At 37.1% G+C, this 24920-nt stretch overlaps 7 protein-coding genes and 1 long non-coding RNA gene across 11 annotated transcripts; 4 read left to right on the top strand and 4 right to left on the bottom strand.

Moving 5' to 3' along the window:
• The first annotated feature begins 526 nt into the window (after positions 1-526).
• Positions 527-3654, top strand: LOC105786594 (F-box/LRR-repeat protein 3). Of its 2 annotated transcripts, XR_008188866.1 has the most exons (9): positions 527-1266; positions 1355-1480; positions 1565-1669; positions 1766-2159; positions 2249-2378; positions 2494-2788; positions 2860-3111; positions 3192-3367; positions 3512-3654. XR_008188866.1 is itself a non-coding variant. In XM_012613104.2 (8 exons), exons 1-8 carry the CDS (start codon positions 622-624, stop codon positions 3243-3245), a joined length of 2001 nt encoding a protein of 666 aa, XP_012468558.1. In that variant the 5' UTR covers positions 527-621; the 3' UTR covers positions 3246-3472. The 2 variants fall into 2 exon arrangements, 1 of the variants encoding a protein (XP_012468558.1); XM_012613104.2 differs by lacking the exon at positions 3512-3654 and having other exon boundaries at positions 3192-3472.
• Positions 2439-4879, bottom strand: LOC105786595 (CASP-like protein 4B1). 2 transcript variants are annotated; one of them, XM_012613106.2, is made up of 4 exons: positions 4449-4879; positions 4237-4372; positions 3785-3983; positions 2439-3127 (listed from the first exon to the last, which is right to left on the bottom strand). In XM_012613106.2, the coding sequence occupies exons 1-3, from the start codon at positions 4862-4864 to the stop codon at positions 3792-3794; spliced, it is 744 nt and encodes a 247-aa protein (XP_012468560.1). In that variant the 5' UTR covers positions 4865-4879; the 3' UTR covers positions 2439-3127; positions 3785-3791. The 2 variants fall into 2 exon arrangements, with proteins under 2 accessions (XP_012468560.1, XP_012468559.1); XM_012613105.2 differs by lacking the exon at positions 2439-3127 and having other exon boundaries at positions 3410-3983.
• Positions 4880-5826: 947 nt separating this feature from the next.
• On the bottom strand, positions 5827-7911 carry LOC105786592 (patellin-6). Its single transcript, XM_012613100.2, has 4 exons — positions 6800-7911; positions 6590-6714; positions 6384-6513; positions 5827-6302 (listed from the first exon to the last, which is right to left on the bottom strand). The coding sequence occupies exons 1-4, from the start codon at positions 7508-7510 to the stop codon at positions 6042-6044; spliced, it is 1227 nt and encodes a 408-aa protein (XP_012468554.2). The 5' UTR covers positions 7511-7911; the 3' UTR covers positions 5827-6041.
• Positions 7912-9765: 1854 nt separating this feature from the next.
• LOC105786590 (uncharacterized) lies at positions 9766-11729 on the top strand. The gene is made up of 3 exons (XM_012613099.2): positions 9766-9996; positions 10940-11140; positions 11454-11729. Exons 1-3 carry the CDS (start codon positions 9886-9888, stop codon positions 11487-11489), a joined length of 348 nt encoding a protein of 115 aa, XP_012468553.1. The 5' UTR covers positions 9766-9885; the 3' UTR covers positions 11490-11729.
• Positions 11730-12939: 1210 nt separating this feature from the next.
• LOC105786588 (PRA1 family protein B4) lies at positions 12940-13938 on the top strand. Its single transcript, XM_012613096.2, has one exon. The coding sequence runs from the start codon at positions 13052-13054 to the stop codon at positions 13697-13699; it is 648 nt and encodes a 215-aa protein (XP_012468550.1). The 5' UTR covers positions 12940-13051; the 3' UTR covers positions 13700-13938.
• A 152-nt stretch (positions 13939-14090) lies between these two features.
• On the top strand, positions 14091-16872 carry LOC105786586 (uncharacterized). 2 transcript variants are annotated; one of them, XM_012613095.2, is made up of 3 exons: positions 14091-15799; positions 15893-15980; positions 16539-16872. In XM_012613095.2, exons 1-2 carry the CDS (start codon positions 14924-14926, stop codon positions 15947-15949), a joined length of 933 nt encoding a protein of 310 aa, XP_012468549.1. In that variant the 5' UTR covers positions 14091-14923; the 3' UTR covers positions 15950-15980; positions 16539-16872. The 2 variants fall into 2 exon arrangements, with proteins under 2 accessions (XP_012468549.1, XP_012468547.1); XM_012613093.2 differs by having other exon boundaries at positions 16535-16872.
• Positions 16873-17188: 316 nt separating this feature from the next.
• On the bottom strand, positions 17189-20613 carry LOC105786589 (protein DETOXIFICATION 44, chloroplastic). The gene is given in 14 exon segments (XM_052621128.1): positions 17189-17668; positions 17764-17885; positions 17959-18054; positions 18129-18245; positions 18337-18408; positions 18526-18669; positions 18671-18690; positions 18820-18920; positions 19031-19127; positions 19214-19349; positions 19442-19584; positions 19687-19824; positions 19943-20064; positions 20163-20613. Coding segments are annotated over 14 exon segments (1638 nt in total). The 5' UTR covers positions 20429-20613; the 3' UTR covers positions 17189-17604.
• Positions 20614-22086: 1473 nt separating this feature from the next.
• LOC105786585 (uncharacterized) lies at positions 22087-23336 on the bottom strand. Its single transcript, XR_001131399.2, has 2 exons — positions 22902-23336; positions 22087-22748 (listed from the first exon to the last, which is right to left on the bottom strand). It is a non-coding gene; the product is annotated as an uncharacterized LOC105786585 (long non-coding RNA).
• Between the last annotated feature and the right edge of the window lie 1584 nt (positions 23337-24920).

Here is a 24920-nt window from a genome sequence, read left to right as displayed (position 1 = left end):
TTGATTGAGTAGGAAATGAAGGGTCAAATATTCGTACCATCCGTCCACTCCTACTTTTGTCCTTCCTCATTCTTTCCTTTTTTATATTCCCCACCTTGCCCTCCCTTTTCTTTTTGTCTTCACCTTGCCGTACGTACGAATCCCTCCTCTACCCTTCTCTTACAAGTCCCCTCCAATTATTTCATCATTTTGAATTTAATTGTCAATTTTCTAGTCAAAATTATTTACTAATTTAATACTATCGAAGAATCAATTTAACCAACCGGTAAGATGTCAATCTATTTTTGGCTTCTTTATATATAAAAAACATTCGGATTTTATGTGAATCATATATGATTTTTCTTCAAAAAAAAAATCAAGCCTTGGAAGGAAATGGTGCGCACTGCTAGTACTAGTAGTTATACATACTGAAAGCGGGAAGGGGTAATTTCGTCCTTAGATGGAAACACACCTCAATCAAAGGCCATAATCGTAATTTTCAACCTTTCACCCCTTCTTCTTCACTCTTTTGTCGTTTTTTTGGTTTTCTGTTAAAAGTTGGTGAATCGCACCTTAAAAGCACCCCATCTTTTACTCAAGTTTTCCCCAACTCACAAAACTCCCAAGCTCTCAACTTTAACTATGAAGAAACAAAAACCAGACAACCTTAAAGGCTTCAACCCCTTTAATCAGCTGCCTCAAGAGATCATCTTCACCATCCTCGACCTCCTTAACTCCAATCCTCTCGACATAAAGTCTTTCTCTTTAGCTTGCAAGTCTTTCTACGCTGCTGAATCCAAGCACCGTACCTCCCTCAAGCCCCTCCGCCAGGAACACCTCCCTTCAATCCTTTCTCGCTACCCCAACATCGCCCATCTCCATCTCACGCGCTGCTCACGTGTCTCCGACACCTGTCTCTCCTTTGTATCCCATGCATGCGCCTCCTCGCTTCGCTCCATTGATTTATCCAGAACTCATCTCTTTTCCGCTTCTGGGTTGTTGGGCTTGGCTTTGAATTGTAACAACTTGGTTGAGATTGATTTGTCCAATGCCACGGAGTTGAAAGACTCGGCTATGGCTGCCGTTTCCCAAGCTAAGAACTTGGAAAAGTTATGGCTCGCGAGGTGTAAGTCGGTTACGGATTTGGGGGTGGGATGTGTTGCTGTTGGATGCAGAAAATTGAAGTCCATTTGCTTGAAATGGTGCTTGGGGGTTGGTGATTTAGGGGTTGGTTTGCTTGCTGTTAAGTGCAACCACATTTGCTACTTGGATCTTTCTTACTTGCCTGTAAGTAACTCGTGAGTTTTACTCTGTTTGCAGGTTGTTGTCTTGCCTGTTAAATATCGTGTATATTCATTGTTTTAACATTGTGCAGATTACAAGTAAATGTTTATCACCTATCTTGAAATTACAACATCTAGAAGACTTGGTCCTTGAAGGATGTTTCGGCATCGATGATGACAGCCTTGCTGTCCTCAAACATGGATGCAATTCATTAAAGGTATACTGTTCTGAAAGTTTACTCTATAGATGGAATGTTTAATTTTTTTTTTACAACATTTAGTTGACATAATACATTTGTCAGAGTCTTGATGTGTCAACTTGTCAGAATATTAGTCACAATGGCTTGTCTTCCCTAGTAAGTGGTGCTGTAGGTCTGCAGCAACTTACCTTAGCCCATGGTTCACCTGTAAGTCTTCCTATATGTGCTCCTCTCTTGCTGCTCTAACAGGTTCCTTTTTATATATTTGAGAGTGTTTAGTGTAGCATTTTGGTGATATTTCAGGTAACCTCTTCCCTTGCTGATTCTTTGAAAAAGTTTTCTATGTTGCAATCTGTTAAATTGGATGGTTGTCTGATTAGCTATGATGGACTGAAAACTATCGGAAACTGGTGCGCTTCATTAAGGGAATTGAGTTTAAGTAAATGCTCAGGAGTAACAGATGAAGGCATCTCGTCCATTGTAACAAGGCATAAAGACCTAAGGAAACTAGACATTACGTGTTGCCGCAAGATAACTGATGTCTCTATTTCCCGCATCACAAATTCGTGCAACTCTCTTACTTCTCTCAGGATGGAGTCCTGTACCCTGGTTTCTAGAGAAGCATTTGTTTTGATCGGCCAGCGGTGTCATTTGCTTGAAGAGCTTGACCTTACAGATAATGAAATTGATGATAAAGGTTATTTTTTCCTCCTATTTCTTCATTTTTGCTAGTATAGTCAGCACAACAGTGTTAATTGACGCACTTACACTCGCTTCCCTTTGCAGGTCTGAAGTACATATCCATATGTTCCCAACTATCCAACTTAAAGCTAGGAATTTGCCTTAATATAACTGATGAGGGACTTATCCATATCGGCAGGGGCTGCTCAAAACTTTTAGAGCTTGATTTATACAGGTTAGCTATTTGAGCTGTGTAGCAAGCAAATTTCCGTACAGCTTATGAACTGAGTTATCATTGATGCAGTGAAAAAGAGAATTCATGCTTATCTAAACAAGGCTACCGTTTTCAGGTCTGTAGAAATAACAGATTCAGGCATTATAGCAATTGCACAAGGTTGCCCTGGCCTTGAAATGATTAATATAGCTTACTGCAAAGATATTACCGATCATTCCTTGCTATCTTTATCCAAATGCTCACGGTTAAAGACGCTTGAAAGTCGAGGGTGTTCTATGATAACATCTTTAGGACTAACAGCTGTTGCTGTGGGATGCAAGGAACTTACCAAGCTAGACGTAAAGAAGTGTCCTAATATTGATGATGCAGGAATGCTTCCACTTGCTCATTTTTCTCAAAACCTTCGACAAGTATGCTACTCTGTCCTTTTCTCGGAACTTTGCTTTCATTCCCACAAATCTGATTAGTTTTCTCTTTTCAGATTAATTTGTCCCATAGCTCGGTTACGGGCATAGGATTGTTGTCACTGGCTGGCATTAGCTGCCTACAGAACATAACAATCTTGCACTTAAAAAGTTTGACTCCTACTGGACTAGCCGCCGTCTTGCTGGCATGTGGAGGGTTGACAAAAGTGAAACTTCAGGCAGAGTTTAAATGGCTGCTACCCCATCGACTTATTGAACATTTGGAAGCACGCGGTTGTACTTTTCAATGGAGAGATAAAGTGCTTCAGGTAAAGTTTATGATTTCTGTAATGTAATAAAAAGTTCCTTGATTCAAATGTGTCTATATATTCAATCATCCAATTGACAGGTGGAATTAGATCCCAAGTGTTGGAAATTACGGTTGGAAGATCTAATGCCGTAGAGATCCTTGAAGATCTTGTAGGTCGAATGAGTTAGCCACTAATTATTGGGAAATGCAGATTCTAGGCATGGACACGTAAATCAAGAAAGATATTCGTTTGTTTGCGAAGCATTACCCTTCAGGTGCTGTATAACTACTTTTAAGATTTATGATATATGCTGAAATACACAAAATATGACCAATGCATTAAAAGGAATAAATTGATGTTTTTCCTGTTTCGACTTCAACCTTTTTGTCTTTCTATTCATCACATTCATGCATTGCAGATACATCTCTATGCACAATGACTGCTATCACAACTTTAAGCTTACGTGTAATTTAAGACACTACAACTTTCAAGACAATCAAACCATAAACATGGGGAAGGAAAAAAAAAAAACTGAAAAGAGACGGAGCTCAGAGCTATGAACACTGCTCTGTCGACTGTACGAGGAAAAAGAACAACATTGATGCACACAAAAATACATACAAGAGAAATGAATGATAAATACACAAATAATCATGTAGGGTAAAAAAAAGAATGAAGCTAAAAGGCTTACCTATAGATTAGATGTATGATTGAGTTGAAAGTTTATAACCCGAAACCATGGCTGATAGTGCCAGCGATAGGAAGGCAAAAAATGACATACTGAGAGCCGAAGCTGAGGCATCGGTGAAAATATTGTCTTGTCCCTCTCTCATATTGTTTGTCAATGGAATCGCCGCGGATGTGGATGATATCAACAGGTATGCCACCATCTGCAACTTCAATTAATCAAAACCCTTTCCGAACATAGATATACGTCCGGGCTTTGGATAATGTACAGCTTACTATCCCACGCCACCTTTAAGCTTTTATTTTATAATTCTACTTGTTAATTTTTAATCAATCAAATTGGATCATAGCAGCAGCACTTTCTAGTTTAATAACTGGAAGTTGATGTTACATGCTACTATGGCAAGCAGAAATTTGTAATAAACAAAAGAAAAAAGAAATGATCGGAAAACCAACTTGATCTCCAAAAAAGTCGAGCATGGCAGAGATACGTTGTTCTAATATGTTATTGTTTTTCCAAATCGAAAGCACCTGTCTCCACGCTTGTCCTCCGGTGTACAAAATCGATAGAGTTGCAATTGCCAACAAATACCTGAAAAAAAAAATCAAATTTAAACTGTAATGTGGACTGTGAGTTTGGAATATGATTAGAGTTTTGGAATAAGCACCTGTATTCAGAATAGCGATCGAAATTTTTCCAACCACCATGCTTGTTGGAAGCCATGATAATGAAAGATAGCAAAGAGAAGAAGAAAGCCAATCCTCTGAGAAAGAGAGAACCTTTATTCAACAAATCCTCCGTTTTCCAACGCCTGTTAATGGCAGAGACAGCCGGAGTAGGGTTCTCGACGTTGGAATTGGATCCAGCATCATCAATCTTAGTTGGTTCAACTGGGTTCGACATCATTTGAGAACCGAAGATAAAGATGGGAGATTTGGGGACTAAAATGAGGAGGAAGATGAAAGAAACAGGGGATTGAGAAACGTGGTTTTTGTTTCGTTTCGTACCGGAAACAGACAACTCTGCGTAAGTCAACTCACTCAGCTGTCTTGGAAGGGAAGGGAACTCATTCATGTGGGGCATTTTCTTCTATTTATGACGTGGCGGGAAATGATTCACCCAACATTTACGTGGGACCTCCACCTCCGTTGGATCCATATGCTAAATAGTTATGGTTTGCTATGGGCTATTCGGTTTTCATATACATGAGGTGAAATGAAACCCAATGCAAGTTTGACTTGTAATTAAAAAAATAGGTACATTAATATTTATATAAATAAAATTATTTATTAACCAAATAATAAAATGGATAGAATCTGTAATGTAATGATCAAACATACAGAGACTAATTTACTCATTATTTAATAAAAATTGACAAAATATAATCTAATTTTCAATACATTGTCTCTATAATACTTTTACCCTTATTTGCATGTGAATTATTATAGAATTTTGGAGTAGCCTACCAATGACCATGAAATAAACTAAAACTTTTTTATTAAAAAAATCAAGTTATTTTGAAGTGGCCTATTACCTACACATTTTTGAACCCTACAGGTACCCCTTCACTTGTATCTGTTTTTCAAAATTTTGGCTTCTGTCCAGCTTATTACTATTGGCGTGACCTCACAATGAGAAATTGAACAGCTTATTGGATGACTCCAAAACAGACCACAGTCTGCACGCTGCAGACTGCGCACAGCAGGACCTTCCACGCCTCTTCTCACCTCTAACACAGATCGAAACACCACAGACTCCTGATATGTTTACTTTTCAAGTTTCAGAAAAAAATAATAAAATAACAAAGACTACCACACTCTGTCTTATGCTGTCCATCAATACCCACAGAAAAACTAAATATAAACAAAAATTGCTTACACACTAACACTACTACTTGTGTGAGTCTTAGTTTTGCTTTAGTCCTTGAGATATGCATTATCATACATTTGGAAATCAAGTTTGCAGTACACAGAAAAGCAACCAAAATCTGTTTGCACATTCATCTCTTCTTCCTGTTTCTGACATGGCTGATGAAACACCACCAGTTAAAAAGTAAAAACTACTGCTGCATCTTTTAACTATATATTAATGTCATACAATGCTCACACCACCATCTCCATATTTATACATCACCCATTACCAAATAATTTACTACTACTCAAACAGACTACTAACAAATCAAAGTTCACAAACCATTAGTTAATAATACCCTTTTCAAAATTAAACATGATCACTCGTTTATTGTAACACCTAACTCAAGCTACTCCAAGGTTGATTTGCGAACAGTATAGCGATAAGCAGCAACCTTTTTTCTCCTGGAACTTGTATTATCCACTGACAGCACTAGTTTGCCTGATTCCTTTGATGTATAGGAGTTGCGAATGGCTTCCTCTGTTGGACTTAGTTTCCTTGGCTTCTCCACTGCAATGGTGTAGCTGTCTTCTTTGTTGGGCACGAATTCTGCACTATATTCTAAGTCCCACCCTCCTACTACCAGGTCCCATGTTATGGTTGCTCCAGCCTGCAAGTTTTAGAAGCATATAAGATATAATGAAATGTTTTCTTTTACCACAAGTTAGCTAAGAGCAATAAAACTACTGACCTCAATCCCTTCAATTTGAATGTTCACTTTCTCTCCTCCTTTAACAGTGAACTCCGAGGCTGGTTTCTGTAAGTCATTGGGTCGACTCAGTCCACCATACTGTACTGGAACATCTTCAGGCCTTATAAATCTGACAAACAAATTTGTAGCAGAGGTAAGTATTGGATCTATCAACTGCGAATGGGAAAACAAAGAAATGAACTCACTTGTACAGTGTTTCTGCAGCATGCCCTTCTCTGGAGATGACGAACTTGCTCTTAGTTCGCTGAGTTAAAAATGGACCGAACATTGAGTACAGCACACTGAAGTACCATGGGACATTGATGAAAATCTAAAACCCAAAAAGGCAGATGATGGAAAGTTAAAGCAATCTCCATAACAGTTTGAAAAACAAGAGACAAGAGCTGATTGACTACCTTTCGAGCTACCATTTCAGGGTAATTATCTTGAAAGAGGGAAAGGATCTGATTTGAAGCTACCCTAAGTTCTCTCTTAGGCATGTCTTTTAGATCAGTGACTTGAATAATAGAGTTAATCCCACCAGGCTTGAAATGTAGGAGACTGATCCCTCTTTCCAGGACTTGAATTCTCCATCTCAGAAACTTGTTCAGTTTCTCTTCATCACCAAAGATTCTCTCGTACATATCCTTATCTTTAAAAACACCATAAGCATTGTAGCAAACAGGGTGACCTTCCCTGTCGTAGCCATGCATATAAGCAACAACTCCTTCAAGCTCCTTGAACCCCAAGTCTTCTTCCCCAACACTGTCGGCCTTAAACTCTTTCCTCCAAGCAAGACATTTTTGCAACATGCGGAAGGAATCCAACACCCTGAAGTCCCTAGCTCGCAAGAACTTCAACAAAACGACATCAGCTTTTTCGTCTTCAGCAAGTAAAGGAATCCCCCACATGGTGCATTCACCGTCCGGGCCATAAGAAGCCATGAGCTTGTCCTTGAGCTCTTGCAACGCCTTCTTCTCTGAAGCCTTCAAATGGGAGGTAAAATAGGTATCTTCCTTAAAAGGAGAGCGAAGACTAGCGGCTTCCATTAGAGTAGTAACAAAGCTTTTCTTGTAAGGCTTAGGAGAAGCCTCTGGGATAGAAATGGGTGAGTGTGGATTCTCCATTGAATGAGAAAGACCCAGATGGAATCTGTGTAAAAATGCTGCAAAGGGATTTGTTAAGATATGCAAGTAAATGTGTATAAGTTGAAGTATAACGAAGAGGAAGAGAGAAAAAGCAGGTTGCTCGCAGGGTAAAGGGGAAAGTGACAAGTGCACTGCAATGTTGCCTGCAACACACCAATTGAACAAAGCAAACCCGAAGAGAAGATTATTTAATGAGAGACAAAAGAAGATTAGTAAAGAAACAAGCTCCTTTTTTTTTTATAGAGAGAGAGAAGATTTTGCTCAAAAGAAATAAAAAGACAAGAAGCCGCGAGTTTGGTGTTTTGAAGTAGCGGCTTTAATAAAACAGAGAGAAGAAGCAAGGGCAAGAGAGTGGGTGTCAGAGAGTGAGCTGAGCCGAGTTTAAGGGAGTGAGTAAAGGCGTAAAGCGGTGGCTTGCAGAGATGGTGATAATAATTGAGGAATTCAGGGGAGGGAAGCACGGGATTCAGTTTGGTCTTCCAATGGGACCCAAAGGAACCAGCTTTAACTTTCCCTCTTTCTTTGTGGGTCCCCCTTTTATTCAAAGCTAAATTTTCGGTCTTTTTTACAGATTTTTTGGTGTCTTAAATTTAAACAGGACTGTGATTCACATTAATTTCGATTAAAATCAATTATAGAAAAATCCAATAAACAAACGAAACATGTATTTTTTTTCCTTTCACTGGTGTGGATTTCAAGGCGATCTTTGTGGATATAATTATGGAGAACGTAAACCCTAAGATAATAATGGTAATTAAGCTTATTAATCAAAGCTTTAACCAATAGTATGAACTGTTTCCGACTTTCTTGTCCTAAAAACAACCTAAAGTGACTGCTTTCTTGGCTGTCTTAGTCTCCCCACTATGCACTCTTTAAACCCCCCCCCTTTTTTTTTTGTTTAATAACCGAAATCCATTCCCATCAAAGTTTTAAACGTGGGGACAAATCCTATTTTTTGTCAAATACTCCCTTTTTATGTTTAATAAACAACCAAGTTAATTCTACTATTTTTAAACTAAATTGTTAGAATATTAATATGATATTAATTATATTTTTCTGTGGACTTCAGGCATTAAATCTGGACTTCAATATAATATACATCATATTTTAAATACATGAATTAAATAATACATAACAACAACCAATATCATGATGACACATAACAACATCATATTTTGACACGTAACAAAAATTTACTTTGCTACATGTCACCATGCTATTAGTCGTCAATCTTTCGTTAGTACATTTTAATAGTATTAGTCAAGTATTTAACAAGTATCGAGTTAGCTTACTGTTTTCAAATTTAGGTATGAATTAGGTTAAAAAATTTTAAATTTTAACAATAATTAATCCGGAAAAACAAATCATTTAAAATATATCCTGATTTGTGGAAACATTGGTTTTGACTTTAGAAATGGGTAGTAATTAATTGGTTTTCACACAATAACTATTCCCTTAGTGGCATTGGCATTGGCATTGGCATTGGCATTGGTAAATCCTTTTGAGGTTTCCCAATTTCGACACATCTCTTTACCATATTAAATATCATTTTCAGTTGAGTTTTTATTTCATCATCCATGCTTCGATCTTCGTCCAAATTGATTGGGTGAAGCTAGCTTTTGTCGTCCTGTCATTCTCCCCAGACAACACCTGTTTTTTTCTTCATTTTTAGTGTGCCTTTTTGCATGTTAAATCAAAATCCTGATGCAAGATTTTGATGGAGTCCTTGGGAAAACCATACCTTTCGCTCTTTCACCCAACATTCAAGCCTACCTACTTAGCATGTATTCATCCTCAAAACTCAAACTTATACATCTGGATATAATTTCACACACAAAAAACATTTAAAAGCCTTGGAGGAAAGACAATGTCTTGAGATTCTTGTTGAGGAGGGTCGACTTTTTTCGAAGAAGTTTTAAAGATATTATCCTTCAAACAAAGTTTTGTCTCTTGTGCTCTACAGAATGAAATAAGCCAATAAAAGTTTTTGCCCCAATTGAAATATAAATGGGCTAAGGCTAAGGCTAAGGCTAAGGCTAAGATACTCATTGTTTAGTAGTCGAGATTAGCCAGAGGCCCATTTGGCTAGCATAACCCTGGCTGTTAACTAGTGCTTTGATTGGTGTTGAGAAATTGGAATTAAAGGTGTGTTTGGATAATAAATTAAATTTTTTTAGATAAATATTTATCTAAGCATAGGATAAGATAGGGATATCCAAGCTTAGGGTAAGATAGGGAGTATAAAACCCAGGTGTGGATTTTGTGATCAGAATATAATATCTCTCATTTTGGCAAGTGGTAGTTGTTGCAGAAGAGTAAAATAGTAAAGAGTCACAGCTGAGACACGGAAGAAGATGCCTTGCCTAAACCTTTCAACCAACGTCAATCTCGACGGCGTCGACACCTCCGCCATCCTTTCCGAAGCCACCTCTTCCGTCGCTAAACTCATCGGCAAACCTGAGGCCGTACGTTCTCCTTTCCTTTCCTCTCCTTCCATTTATAGTTTATCTTTCTTTTGTCCTCGAATTTCTGAATCTCTAGTTTTTTATTTGCTGTGTAGAAGGATACCTATGCGCTTTATTTATTTGATCAATATCTTTTTGCCCCAATCAATAATTTTACTGAATGTGGGAAAAATACTGCCGTTTCCGTATTGGGTTTTATATAATTTATCCTATCTGCTTAAATCCTTTACCACTGGCGGTAATGATCATTACCCATTCAAGGATTTGTTAGAATGGGGAGTATTTAGAGGCTACTGGGTTACTGCTTTTGTGTATGCATGCTTTCTATGTTATGAGTATGGTTAGTATTTTCTAAGGATTTGGAGGATCTTTTGGACTACTGTGTATTAGACAGAAAAATGAAGAGCTTGAGCGCATGCATTTGATTCTTCACGATTTTGTCTGCTGGAAATGCTAGAAAAGAACCAACAACTCATTTGTCTCACAAGTATAGGACACATTGTTCTTGTTTGAAAAGTGTTCTTGTTACTTGCTTATATATCGCATGCGCTAAATATCTTTTTACCTTTTTCATTTCTAGTATCATTGGAATTGTAACTTTAGAAGTTCGTCAAATTTAGGCTGGATACTAGCTGATGCCTGAAGAGTTAATATCATGATGGTTACCATCATCTTTTCTATTTATGTACAGTGTAGTCATCTTGCATGTAGTAAATGCTTTACTGTTCTACTTGTTTATGTTTACGTGTATAGACTTGAGAATGGCTATGTTGGATCCTAGGATCACCTATAGCATCAAGAGAAATATGCCCTTGGTTAAAGTGATTTATGTTCTTGTTCAAATATTCATTCACTCTTCTATTTTGGTTTCTGCTTCTTATTAACAAGCTAGAAGGGGATTTAAATTTGTCAAAGTCTTTCATGTGTGGGTGTTGATATGCAGTATGTGATGATTGTGTTGAAGGGTTCAGTACCCATGTCATTTGGTGGTACTGAGCAGCCAGCTGCCTATGGAGAACTGGTATCAATTGGGGGCCTTAATCCAGATGTGAACAAGAAACTGAGTGCTGCAATTGCTGCAATTCTTGAAACCAAGCTACAAGTGCCTAAGTCACGGTTTTTCCTCAAATTCTATGACACAAAGGCAAGCTTTCTCCTCCTCCTCCTTAATTGTCATGAGGATGGGTCATTGTCACCTATATGTCTTTCTCATTGCATTTCCTTGTTTGTTTAGGCACATCAAAGTCAAGAATATGCACAATGTTTGCATGCTTTACACCAGCACTAGATAATGTAAATAATAAACCCTTTTTCTGTTTGGTACTGTTAGCACTGCTCTAATTAGCTTTATTTATGAGTCCATCTTATGCCATTTGGTTGGCCTGTGAGGATATTCAACACTCATTTGTTGCACTTGCTGTTCAATAGTGCTGATACGTTTTTGATTTATTTTGCAGGGTTCCAACTTTGGATGGAACGGATCCACCTTCTGAGCCTGGCATGTTCTGAATTTCTCGAAACATCAGTGATGTCTATTCAAAACAATCTTACTCGTACGGTGAACTGGTGTGAGAAGAAATTCTTAAAACTTGGCATGGTATTTTAAGTTGTTTATCTACGTGTTTCTGTAGGGATTATGATATGTAAACGTTCATGAACACTAATCCAGCCAGGAGCAGTATGTTGTCTTGGCTATTGGCAGTCTTCAAATAAAAACGTTGAAACTTTTACTACATGGGTTTGCATTGATATTAGTTTAGGTTTTGTATAGATTGCCTGTGTTCATGTGTATATTTGCACCTGCGATTTAGCTTTGGTGGAGAGGCGTTATCATAAGATAAAGAAATATGGTTTGTGGGGGAACTAAGGTAGGCAGGGGTATTCTATTTTGAACTCATTAGGTAGAGTGTCTTTTTGCTGCTGTGGCTAAAATAAATACACGTAACAATGTGTCTGGTTGTGGTTAGTATTGTATTACATTTATATAACGCAAATACATACAGCAATTACCAATTACCAATTACCAATTACCAATTACCAATTGCCAATGAGTAACTCCAAATATCTGAGTTAATTTGAGTATTGTCATTCATTACGCTTGAAGGGATTAGTTTAGGTTAATTTGAGATTAGGTTTCAATTATTCACCTTTTTACCATGAAATCAAATAGGTTTCACTTTTTATGATCTGAATTTGGATTTAGGTTAAACTTTTGCGGCAAAATTGTTTGAAGTATCTCGTCTCATTTATTAAAAATAGTTAAATTAGTCTTTATAAGTCATATAAAATACATTATATCTTTTTCTCATTAAAAGTTTAATCCATTTTCTTGTTAAAAGTTGACGTAGTTAATAGAATAACTAGACTATTACAGGTGGATGTGATTTACGAATAATTAGACAATTACACATAGTATATTTCGTGTATTAGAAAATTATATATGGTTTGTTTTATGTACTTTATGTTGACGATAAGAATCAATTTTAGCCATAAAATGGATATAATTTTTAATAAAGTATAGGAATTAAATTACTCATATTTTAAGTAAAGAGAATAAAATTTAATTCTTTTGGAATAAATTTTTAATACTTTTATCTAGTATAACCAAGAAGGAATGAAATGGGGTGAAACCTTAATGAAGAAGAAAAGGAATCAAAAGAAGAAGCATAATGATTTATTTTCTCCTTTTAAGTTTTTAAAATTTTATTTTAGCTCTATTTAATTTTTCATCTATTTTAGTTTTTGAATTTATAATTTTTTCAAACATTTAATTTTTATTTATTTTAATCCTTAAACTTGTAGTTTTTGTCAAATATTCAAATGGAGGTAAAATAAATTTTTTGTAAGTTGAAGGACCAAATAAGCTATTAACCCAAAAGGAAATTACTTACCGTGAAACGTATTTCATCCCTTTATTATATATTCTACGCGCTGAATTGAAGCCTCAAATCTAGATCTAAAATCCCCCTCTATATTCTCTCTCTCTCTCTCTCTCTCTCTCCTTCTCTGCCTAAACCCAAATTATTAAAACAGTTGTCGTCTGCAACCGACACCAATGTCCACCGCAGTTCCACCCGTTATCCCTGTCTCCTCCGTGCAATCCGTCGAATCCCAACCGCCCGCTGCCAGCCCCGCCTTTCTCTCTTTCGTTTCCCGTCTCAATGAATCCCTTCGCAACGGCCTCTCCCAGCGCCGTCCTTGGGCTGAGCTCGTTGACCGTTCCGCCTTCTCCAAGCCCGAGTCATTCTCTGATGCTCTCGTTCGCGTCCGCAAGAACTACTCGTATTTCCGAGTCAATTACCTGTCTGTGATCGGTCTCATCCTTGCCTTTTCCCTTCTTTCCCATCCGTTTTCCCTTCTCCTTCTCCTCGGACTCCTCTGCTCCTGGATCTTCCTCTACCTCTTCCGCCCCGCTGATCAGCCTCTCATCCTATTTGGCCGTACATTCTCCGATCGCGAGACCCTCGGCTTTCTCATCATCTTCAGCGTCTTCGTTGTCTTTCTCACTACCGTTGGATCTCTTCTTATTTCTGCTCTCATGGTTGGAGTCGGACTCGTCTGTGCCCACGGCGCTTTCAGGGCCCCTGAGGATCTCTTCTTGGACGAACAAGAACAAGTATCCACCGGTTTCTTGTCCTTTCTAGGTGGTGCTGCCACCAATGCCGCCGTTGCCGCTGCCCCTGCTGTTGCCGCTCGTGTCTGAATCCGATCCACGGTTCCGCCTCTTTGAATCTTTTCCTCTTGGATTACAGTAATGGTTCACATGTCATTGATTCAATTTTCAGTTTTTTCTTTAAGAACAATAAAATTCCTATTGGGGAATTTATAGCTGTAGTTTACTTTTTACGAATTAGAGTTTATATTAACATTTGTGGAATGTATATGGATCTCGTTTATTAGATACTTTATACTGATGGATCCATTTTGGCTCCATTTTACAAAGTTATTGGCGCTGATCATACCTCGTATCTTATTGTTTATTCTCGATCTAGTGAATATGAAGAACCTTGTGAGACTCAGATCGGTGCATAAATCAATGATTATATAAGTCAATTTTTTGGGTGATGTTTTGAATGGATGAATGGTATGCATTGTGCATACAATAGATTCTTTAATGCAAACACATTGCAGTGTTGTTTATTTGCTTGCTGCAACTGGTAGATATGGAATTGGGATGAAATTGCAGGACTATTTGTTTGATCAACCTGCCTTCTTGCGTGGTGGGGTTTTCCTCATATGGTGTCATGTTGATTCCCTTTTCACTTCCCAGGGGATTAAGGAGGTTGCAGCAAGTTATGGTAAATTTATTTTGTTGGTTCACGTAATGGAATTGTGGCACCCGTTAAATTAAGGTCAAATTCTGATTTTGGTCCTTACAAACGTTGAGATATGACATTTCCCTTCACAAATGTTTTATGTATTGAAAGACTAAGATGTTCTAAGCACCTGAGGGAGATGATGTATATTGTGGTTGGTGCGTCTAATTTTAGTTATTTGAAACCTTCCAACTTGTATATTCTTAAGTTGTGTTATTTGGGGATGCCTTTTACATATTCTTAAGGGTGTTCCTAACCAGTTATCAATGGAATGGTTGAGTGGTTAATCAACAGCAACACTATACTAATGGTGTTAAAATATTGGATTAACCAAAAATAAGAAATCAAATTATTGAGATTCTAACACCCCTTTAAAAAAAGGTATAGGGCTAATTTAAAATTTTGGCGTAATAAAGGGACTGAAAACAAAATAAAGTAAGAGGAGGGTTTTTTGGACTTTCAGTTCATTACATACAGGAAAGGCCCATTAAAAAAGAAAAAACTACTCTGCCCTCTCTTTCAGCTAATTGCTTAGATTAGAGCTCAGCTCATCCATCTGCCTCTTACAAATTAGTACTACAACTCTCATTTACTCTCACCTTTTCAACGTCATGGACGATCTGGTGTTGCACAAGCTAGCAATATCAGGCCCCGCTCTCTCCTCCATGATCCAACGCCTCTCATCCTCCCCTGCCGACGTCGACGGTCTCCTCTTCGGCCACGTCACTTACATCGCCCCTTCCACTCTCTCCGACGAGTCCGCCCAATCTTTCTCCGATTCTCAACTCGTTGCCACCATCTCCGGCTTCCTGTGCTTCCCTTCTCTTCTCTCCTTCTACGACTCACTCGGCCGGGTCGACTCCTCCCGACTCTCTCCTACTCACCTCAACCACAAACCCCTCATCGGCTGGTTCTCCTCTCGCCGGAAAACTCCCCTCCGTCCTTCAATGCGTGAGTTCTCCGTCACTCGTTCTCTTTCCTCCACTCCCAATCTCTCTCTCCCTATCCAAAACGCCGATTTCAATTCCCTTTTCGCTCCTTCGATTTTCCTCCTCTTCACCACTCCTCTTCATGACCAATGCATTCAAACCAACCAGTATCGGGCTTTCCAATTCCGATCATCGAAACCCAGTTTTAATCCGCTGTCAATTGATATAGTCAACATTGGGCCTGCGTTTAGAGGACATTACGGGTCGTTTAGCCCCAACTCTACGCTACCCTTTTTGAAATGCGATTTAAGGAACTTAACGGCGATGAATGAAGATAGAAACGAGGAGAATGTAACTGGAACGAAAGAAACAGAAAAGGATCAAGCTTTGCTGGATACTTGCGCCGAGGGAATGCAAGTTGGGAGATTGGGCCTGTTGATAGGACCGGGAGCGACTAACTACACGGCTGGATTAGAGGATTTATATGAGAAAATGCTTTCCAAAATCGAAAGCTTGGCTAGGCTCGTTGAAATCAGCTCAGCTAAGGTTCTTGAACAGGTGAGCTTATTACTATTGTTTTTATATCCTTATTGTGGTTAAAGTTGGTTACTTTGTGCATTTCGGGCTATTTTCTAAATGAATTGTTTCCAGGAAAACCTGAATAGGAAGTTAAGGTACAAAGTTGCCAGGTCTACTGGGGTCGAATGATTGCTTCTTGTTGGCTTTCTCTTCATGCAAGGTAATTACTTATAGTTTCTTTGATTTAGTTTTTGATTTTGATTCTTTCCTTATTGTGAATGCTGTATGCTTTGTGGGATTTACTAGTTGGAGAAGCTAGTTGCTTCCTCTTTCACTGCACTTTGTTTGATTGTTGCATTACCATGAAAAGTTCTGTAATTGGCTTTTTTAACACAAAAACTAATACAATAAGGGCATGATGGAGGTCCTCTAAATTTAGGTGTAACATGATGGGGGTCCTCTATGTTGGTACCTAAGACCAGGGCTCAAACTAAGTTAATTTGTCTCGGAAGTGTAACATAACAAATGGAATATTGTGTTGGGTAGATATGAAAGTTTGTGACTTGCATCTTGGTGTGTACAATCATTTTATTATGCTACAGTGGTTTGTATGATTGAATTGTGGGTGTGATATACTTTGGAGGTTTCAGAAGCCGATAGGCTTAAGATTTTGCTGGCAAAAAATTCCAGATAAGAAAGAACTGAAGAACTCAATTGGTATTACCATATTTTATTTCTTTGGTTTCTGTTTAACTTATTGCTGATTGTTTGAAGGCAGAAATTTTTGATGTTGGAGTTGACCATCGAAATTATTTTTGGACTTCGATGCTTCATATGGTTGTGTTTGTTTCTCAACGATGGAGCATGAGTTGATGCCAATAACTCGTGAACCGAAAATTTCCAAAGTTGGTCCTTCAAATCCAAGGGTGGAGTTGAAGATTGGCTCTACTTTTATATACTGTCTATGGTGTTGTATACTATTCTTTCTTCTTCTACCTTTGCTCTAAGGTCTTCTTTTTCTTGTTCTATTGTTCTTGTTGGTTCTGTACGTTTGGAGACAATAGTATGGTTAATGATATAAAACTGAAATGAGATTCATTTCATTTTGTTAAGCGATTCTCATCAGCAATTTATCCTCTTTATGATCCCATTTGGTACATTTAACCACGCAATGAAATGGCCTTAACGAAGGGCTTACTATTATGAGGTGTAGGGTTTGTCACGATGAGATCAAATTCTTAGTAATTGTGATGCAATTTGTGCCATGATACAAAGATGAAGTAACGCTGAAAACTTTTGGGGAGGTCATTGCCAAAATAGAGGACTTCCGGAGTAATAAATTTACGAACAAGAGGAAAGAATGAAGAGGTAGGATTCATTTGGACTGAATTTGTGATGATTCAAACTCAAAACGTTTTAAACCCGAACTGGTTCAAATTCAAAATGAATTGAAATGCTATTCAAATTAACCCGATCCACCCAATTGACAAGTCTAGATGTGACAATATATTCTATAAAGAAAAAGTTCTAGGAGTCGTCTCTTATTTTACAGGGTAAAGAAAATATATGACTGAATGTTAAAATATATACATTAACCTGGCACTGGCAGTGAACGGAAGAAAAACAGATTCACATTGCTGATTATTGGTGTCAAAATCCAAATTCTGACCAGAATTGAATAGTTCTGGTGATGTCATCTTAAAGTATAGCAGAGAAGCGCCTAAATCTTGTATTGATTCTGAATCCAGTTAGCTTCAATTAGAAGTTTAATATATAGGTCTTTGAATGCTGTGCAGTGCACCATCCTGAAAGCTTTGGCCATTGCCCACTTAGCTGCATTCTTCTTATCCCTTTCCTTTCTCCATATCACAGTAAATCATTTTCCACGGTCCACTTTTTGTGCCCAACCTAGCATTGAACAGTGCACTGATCTCATCAGATTTCATATTCATAGGATATTTCTTCCCTTCCTATAATTAATGAACAGAGGCAGATTAGATTACCTCCAAAATCCAGCAACCACACGTAAGGTCATGAAGAGAAATAAGCCAGTCCACACTCCACCAACACTGAATAAAGGAGCAGCTACAAGTAGGAATGCACTTGAGATCAATCCAACTACCACCTACACAATCACATTTGGGACCTTATATCAGTTTGCCAAATACTATTATAGCATATACTTGGTCATATATTACCATAGACACTGCAGCATATTCATAGTCTGAAACCCCATAATAGAGTCCATCAAGAACAAAAGCTACGGCATTCACTGGTTGCGACCCAGCAACAAACTGCAAAATAGTGTCAATTGTTAGACGAGTCTATCATCACAACACTTGATACAATATATGAGGAGTTCACTTACCAATGTACCCGACCAGGCAATTTGGAGAACTTCTGCATCCGTGGTAAATAAGCCAGAAAGTGCTTCAAATCCAATGAATAAAAAGACAGCCAAAGGAAACCCTGTTGCTAAACCAATCTGCTTGAAAATCAAGGACAAAATATAACTGGCTAAGTTAGAGATACAAGGGAAATCAATTTCAAGAAACGGACAACTAGCTTTTATAAACCTTTAGAACACTGTAAATCACTTTGCGAGCTTGTTGGTAATTCGCTTGGGAGTAATTAGTTGCAAGAAGAGCCTGTAACAGAAACCAAAAATACATCCAACAGGTTTCATTTGGTGCTACTTTATATGGTATTGTCATAAACATCCTACATTTGGGGTCTTCCAAATGAAAAACCAAAGGACATGCTACCTGACCAGAGAGTGCTAAAGCATCAGTTAACAAAGATACAGCCAACCAAATTTGTACACAAATCTGATGACCAGCCATAGGAATAGGGCCCTGCCTAGCTGCCAGTGATGTTGCAAGTGTGAGAGTTCCAAGAGTGGCTATTGTTCCTACCAATAAGTAGTCCACCTGCAGGTACCATCACAATTTCAATACTAAAATTCAATTGTTTGTTGTTATGTTCATTTTATGAAGCTTAACTATAAGAAAAAATAAGCAGATACTGAAAGTAATACTTAAGATCAGCAAGAAATGTACCAGATTTGAAGTAGAGGGAAACTTTACTCCAGTCAATTTTAGGAGAGATCAGTTCAACTTTTCCATTCAACTCCCACAGAAGTATAATAGCAATCAGATATCTAATTTCAAAAAATACAATAAAAGAAAATGAATAGAACACCCAAAATTAGCAGAAATGTTATGAGGCAAATACACTAGAATTATTAAGTTTACCACAATATTGACGTACTCAGAAATCACAGTAGCAACTGCAGCACCACCAACGCCAAAACCAAAGGGAAATATCAAGATTACATCCAATATTGCATTTAGTAAGGTGCCTGCACCTGTTAGTTCAAGCAAGAAATTAACTATAAGCAGCAGAGAGACCCCTTGAGGGAACTTGAAACATAAGGCATGCTGTAATACTTGCCAATGGCATACAAAGGTGTCTTTGTATCCTTAAATCCACGAAAAGTGCCTTGAGCAGCAAGTGCAATTACGACTGGTGGGGCACCAAAGGCTCTCCATGTCAGAAACTGCTCCGCTGGTCCACGCATCGACGAATCCTATGAAAAAAAAAAGTAATAAGATATAAGAAATTAAAGCATTACAATTCCAAAATATAATTACAAATACATCATTAGTTAGCCTGACATACCATAGGTATACCCATGATATTCATTAAGAAACCCGAGCCAACTGAGAGTACAACCGCTTCTGCAATGCCAAGTCCAGCAGCAAGTGCCAAGGAAGTGGACACTGAGGGAAGAACTTTCTTGCCTTGATGCTCAAATTCACCATCTTAATCATACCAAAACCCCAGAGTCAACTAAAAGTTCAACCAAACAATATCATTTTCATGAAGTATTGCAGTTATTGTATAATCTTTTCACTGAAAATTACCATCCTTGCTTTTACTAGTCAATGCTTGCTCTTCAGCAACGAAGGATGTTGTGATATTAAGTAAAGGAACATTAAACAATTTCGACACCAGATTGAATATCGATACAGATACCCCAACTGCCGCCAATTCAACCGACCCTTCACCACAAAAAAACTAATATTTATCAGCCAATAGTTACCTGTGTGATTAATAGGTAAAGCTACAAAAGCAAGCTTGGTATGATAGTATTAATAATAAAAAAAGAAAACCAAGTACCCAAATGGCCAACAAAGGCTGTATCAACAAGTGAAGCAATGGGATCAGCAGCCAAAGCCAATGCAGCAGGCAGTGCAATAGATAAAATCTCTAAACCAAGCTCATCTATCTTAAACCCATCTCTGCAAAACCCTCCCAGACAGATTACAATAAAGAAAAAAGGACCCTCAAATATTGAAATGAAGTTATTAACAAGTAATAGCAGTAAGAAAAATTGTACCTTAACCTGTCAAAAAGCGAAACAGAGGGGTTAGATTCGGGGACATTTACAGGTTTGGGAGGGATAGGGGATTGGGGTTTCCTAGGCTGCTGCTGTTGTTGGGGTGAGGTTTCGAGCGAAGTGCTGGAGTTGCTATGTTTAGAGGAGTTGGGTCGGATACAAAGTGAGGAACTGCGGTTTCTAGAGAGCTTGTGAGAACTGTGAAAAGGGTGTTTAGCAACATCGAATTTAGAGAGAAAGTGAGAGGTAGTGGCAGTGGCAGCCATGGGGCTATTGAGCTGCTGCTTGCCTCTTCTACTCCGATGAGAGCTGGAGTTTCAATCGTAGTGAAACTGTCTGGAACTGGAACTGGAACCGTTGGCCATATGTTATGTTTCAGTTTTTGTTTGTGTGGTGGAGGTAAACAATCTAGTACTCAAAATATCAACTGAAATTTTAACGGCAACACCCTTCTCACACCTCTTTTGCTAATCAAAGGTTAAGTCCATATCACCAACCCAAATTTTAGAGAGTAAACTCTACCCAATATAACTAAACTATTACATTTTGGTTATTCAAATTAAAAAAAGTTACATAATAGTCACTGAACTATTCTAATGTTTTTATTTAAGTTATATAATACCCATCGACGAGTAGAAAAATATATCTCAAATCCAAACTGATCTAATGTTTAGTGTCGGATATCAAAGAAGAAAGTTTTTCAAATTTTGGTTAGTAAATTCATGAAGTGTAAAATTGTTCCATAAAAAATAACTAACTATAGAAGAGAAGAAGAAGTTTACCCTTTTGATTGGTGGCGGAGGTGAGGATGGAGAAGGCCATACAATGGCTATCTTACTAGCCTATTGATTTAAATCAAAACTTTCAAATTGTATAGTGACCATTCTGTAACTTTTTAAAGTTGAATGACTAAAATATAAACTTATTAATAGTTTAATGACTTTGAATGTAATTTACCCATTTTTAAATTAAATCTCAAAATTAAGTACAGTATAGAGGGTGCTGGGCGGTGTATGACATTATGATGGCTAAAATTCCTAGCTCAATGCCTAAAGCTAGTTGATAATTTCCTGTAATATTGTTTCTGATAAAAGAAAATAGAATTACCTCTTTTATCAATCTGATGTGAATTGTTTTTAAAACGCATGGATTAAATTGTAGAACACATTTACCTATTATATCTACATGCATGACTTGGACTTGTTTTGCTAGAGAAAGTCATTAAATTTAGTCTTTTTTTTTTTTTACATGTCATTCAAATTCATGCAGTTTAATCCATGTGTTTTAAATATGTCTATATTAAATTTGAGTAGGTGAAGCTGATCGAATATTAAATATGTCTATATTGAATTTGAGTTGGTGAAGCTGATCGAATGACTTAATTAATATTAAGTCAATTAAAATGTTGGGTTAAGATGTGAGTTGAAAACTCAATTAAATAATATTTGTATCTTACTTTGTGGGCTGGGTATGTTAGACTTTTTTTATTGACTTGCTGCTGAATGTGTTATCAGCCCATTTTGTAGTGTTTACACTGGATCAGACCCAATTTGCCTTTTGGACCACATGCTTGTAGATTAACTCATTGGGTTTTAAGGTATGTATTTAGGATTTATGTTAGGATGACCGATGACCATGATGACATATCATAAATAAAAACGTAGATGAACCTAAGTCATACTTAAGATGATCATCAAGTCAAGTCTATATCTCTTTCATCATTATTGAAGAAGGGAATTATAAAATTCTTCTTTAGTATGGGAAACCGAAGTACCCAAAATGACACTGATAGTAAATTAGTGTTCCCTTGTTTGCTATTTCACTGTGCAAGGCACCTAAAGGAAGAACATGGTCCGATTTTAGTTTCTTTTTCATTTTTTAATGACAAAATATTCGAAAACCCACAAATCTTCACAACAAAAAAGGCCAAAACTTAAAAAATAAATAGATAAAAAGAAGAGCTTAAATTCAACAGTTCATGCTGGTCATTAACCATATCTTCACGATTATTAAAAACCCAGCAAGTGGAATTGGAAATGGAAACCTTTTTACATGACTTGCGCCATATGCCATTCAAAGCTGTCTTCAAATCCATTGAAAAATGGTCCCTAGCTTCTATATATATATATATTCCACCCTTATTAAATAACACCAAGTTGAGGTTATTCAATAATATTATTATTATTATGAATCGGAATATCATGTCAACCCCCATTAGTCGGAGCATGGTAAAGGCTAGTAAAAGCAAAAGGAGACCTGCAGGCTGCACCTAAGCACATGCCATACTCTTCACTCTCATTCAATGTCCACTGCTACAATAAGACAAATTACATCCTTTCAATAATTTCATGCACATAATAGTGCTTATAACTTAATTTATAACAGCGACAGTGCCTCTCCATAACACCAAATACAAGCAGAAGCATCACTTCCGCATATGCATTAGAGGACCAAACTAATTATGTCCACAAATATAAGGCCCCTTATTTGTTTGTTTCTCCAATTTATACGACAAAGGGGAATTTTCTTCAACTGTTTCTCCCCCTTTCTAGTGGAATCGTGGAGCCTGCAAAACTTACCCAACACCTGTAATTGTATTTTCTTTAAAAATCCCAGAATTGAGAAAGAGAAAACCAACCAAAACCCTTTTGATTTCAACAATATATGTTAAAACACACACACACAAACGAGGAAATATTGACAAAAAATGGAGGAGAAAAATGCAGTAACGGTACGTACCCACAAGATTTTTGTGTGTTCCTTTTTCAGCTAACGGAGCGACAGCAAGCAAGAAGAACCGATGAAACTCAGGATGGATAGCGCTATATGAGGATCAAATAACATACATGCATGAAAGCTTGAAAGATGGATCATCCATGGCGCTATCCCTCCTGAGCTTAACAGATTCTTCCATACTGAAATTAAATAAAAAAGAGGAGAGAAAAAAAACCCCAATGTTGGTGAGCGGTGGGGGGAGTTTGTGAGAAGAGCAGGCCTGTATTTATAGAACGTGGGGAGGGGAAAATGCAGACAAACGTCAGCCTCTCATGGAGTCATGAGAAAGCTTTGACTAACTTAAACTCTTAATTTGACTATGTATTATTATTATTATTCTATGTTGAGTTATATTTTTTTATTTTATATTTTCTGCCGACTACGGTATATGTGGAAATAAATTCCACCGTATTTATTTTGTATTTTTGCACTGTTTTTATCGTCACTAACTATGGTATTTTCTTCTTTTTTACCCACTCAATTATAAAAATTTGTAAAATGGTCACTCAACTATCTTGAATTTTGGGTGTTTTCATTTTTTATATTAGCTAGCTGGTAACCAAAAAAGATAAAATTAAATAATGGAGTGATCATTTTGTAACTTTTCATTGTTGGATGACTAAAAAAGAAAAAAATATAGTTAGGCGACCTCTATCATAATTTACCTTTTATTTATTTATAACCATAATAACCTTTATAGTAGGAGTCGAATTGCATTTTACTCCTACTAAAAAATGGGCAGATTAGTTTTTGTACATTAAAGAGTAAATTGGTTCTTTTGTTAAAAATTTCATCAAAATTCTATTGTTAAAAACTAGTCCTTGTATGTCAAAACGAGGTACATGTGATATGCCACGTGTAATTGCTTGATTAATCTGTCGATTACGTTAGTTTTTAAAAATAAAAATGGAAGAATTTTTTAAAAGAAAGAGACTGTTTGTTTTTTAATCTAATATATATGAACTATCTTTTTCTAAATAAAGAAAAACAAAATGCAATCTAACTCCTAATACTGGGGTCTTCATAGTACTTTTACCATTTATTTATTTATTGTCTCCACCGTCATTATTATTACCTCTCCTTTTTGGTTAATCTTCTCATTAATCATTATGATGGTACATAATATAGTTCTAATTACTTTTCCCCTAAAGAATATCTATAATTAGGGTCTCTGTTTCGCTTTTCATCCACCCCTGGTAAAAAAAAAATAGATGTTCAAATATCACTCAATTTTGTTTGGGGGTTTCAAATTAAATATTATTAAATATGTTTTTTTTATGGAAATGATAGATTTAAATATTTTATTAATTCTTTGATTGTGAAGTGGCACGAGCAAATAAAGGGACTAACTAAAAGATTTTTTCATTTAACCAAAGGTTTTGTCATTGCTTGATATTCATATCTGTTTCGGAAGATAATGCACTTTAATGTACTCGAACTCACGTCCTTTGTATTAACAATAATACCCATATTTTTCGAGTTAAGACTCAATCGACAATAGTCATATTATTTAAACATTAATGGATGTAGCTAATACAAAACTAGGTGAATGCTTAAAAACAAAGACACAAGTATTAACCCTATAAGCCACTCGACTTGGATCTCATCTTAGAGCAGAAGTTCCAGCGTGCCCCTGACTTATCTTTACCTTACAGAAACCTAATCCGAACCCATCTCAAATTCCATCTCATCCATGCCTAACCATGGCAGTCCACCATAATAAGCTTTGCTTTGGTTGAATTCTAAGGAGTTTGAGCCTTGACTGAAGACTAGCATTAACCACATTGCAAAATATCTACTACTTCAATCATATGCCCATCTCCATGGGTAAATTCAAGATTATGTATGGTGTGGGCCTTTTTAAAATTCCACTAGACACTAATAGACTAATTCCTAATAGTTTGGTAAATGGCTAAAACAACTTTTATCAGAAATGGGGGGAGTTTCTTCCAATATGATAATAACATTGACCCACCATGTTTT

The sequence above is a fragment of the Gossypium raimondii genome, chromosome 1 (genome assembly GCF_025698545.1).
Source record: "Gossypium raimondii isolate GPD5lz chromosome 1, ASM2569854v1, whole genome shotgun sequence".
In the NCBI taxonomy this organism is placed as follows: Eukaryota; Viridiplantae; Streptophyta; class Magnoliopsida; order Malvales; family Malvaceae; genus Gossypium; species Gossypium raimondii.
The sequence above is the reverse complement of the archived record's forward strand: the minus strand, read 5'-3'. Positions and strand labels throughout refer to the sequence as shown.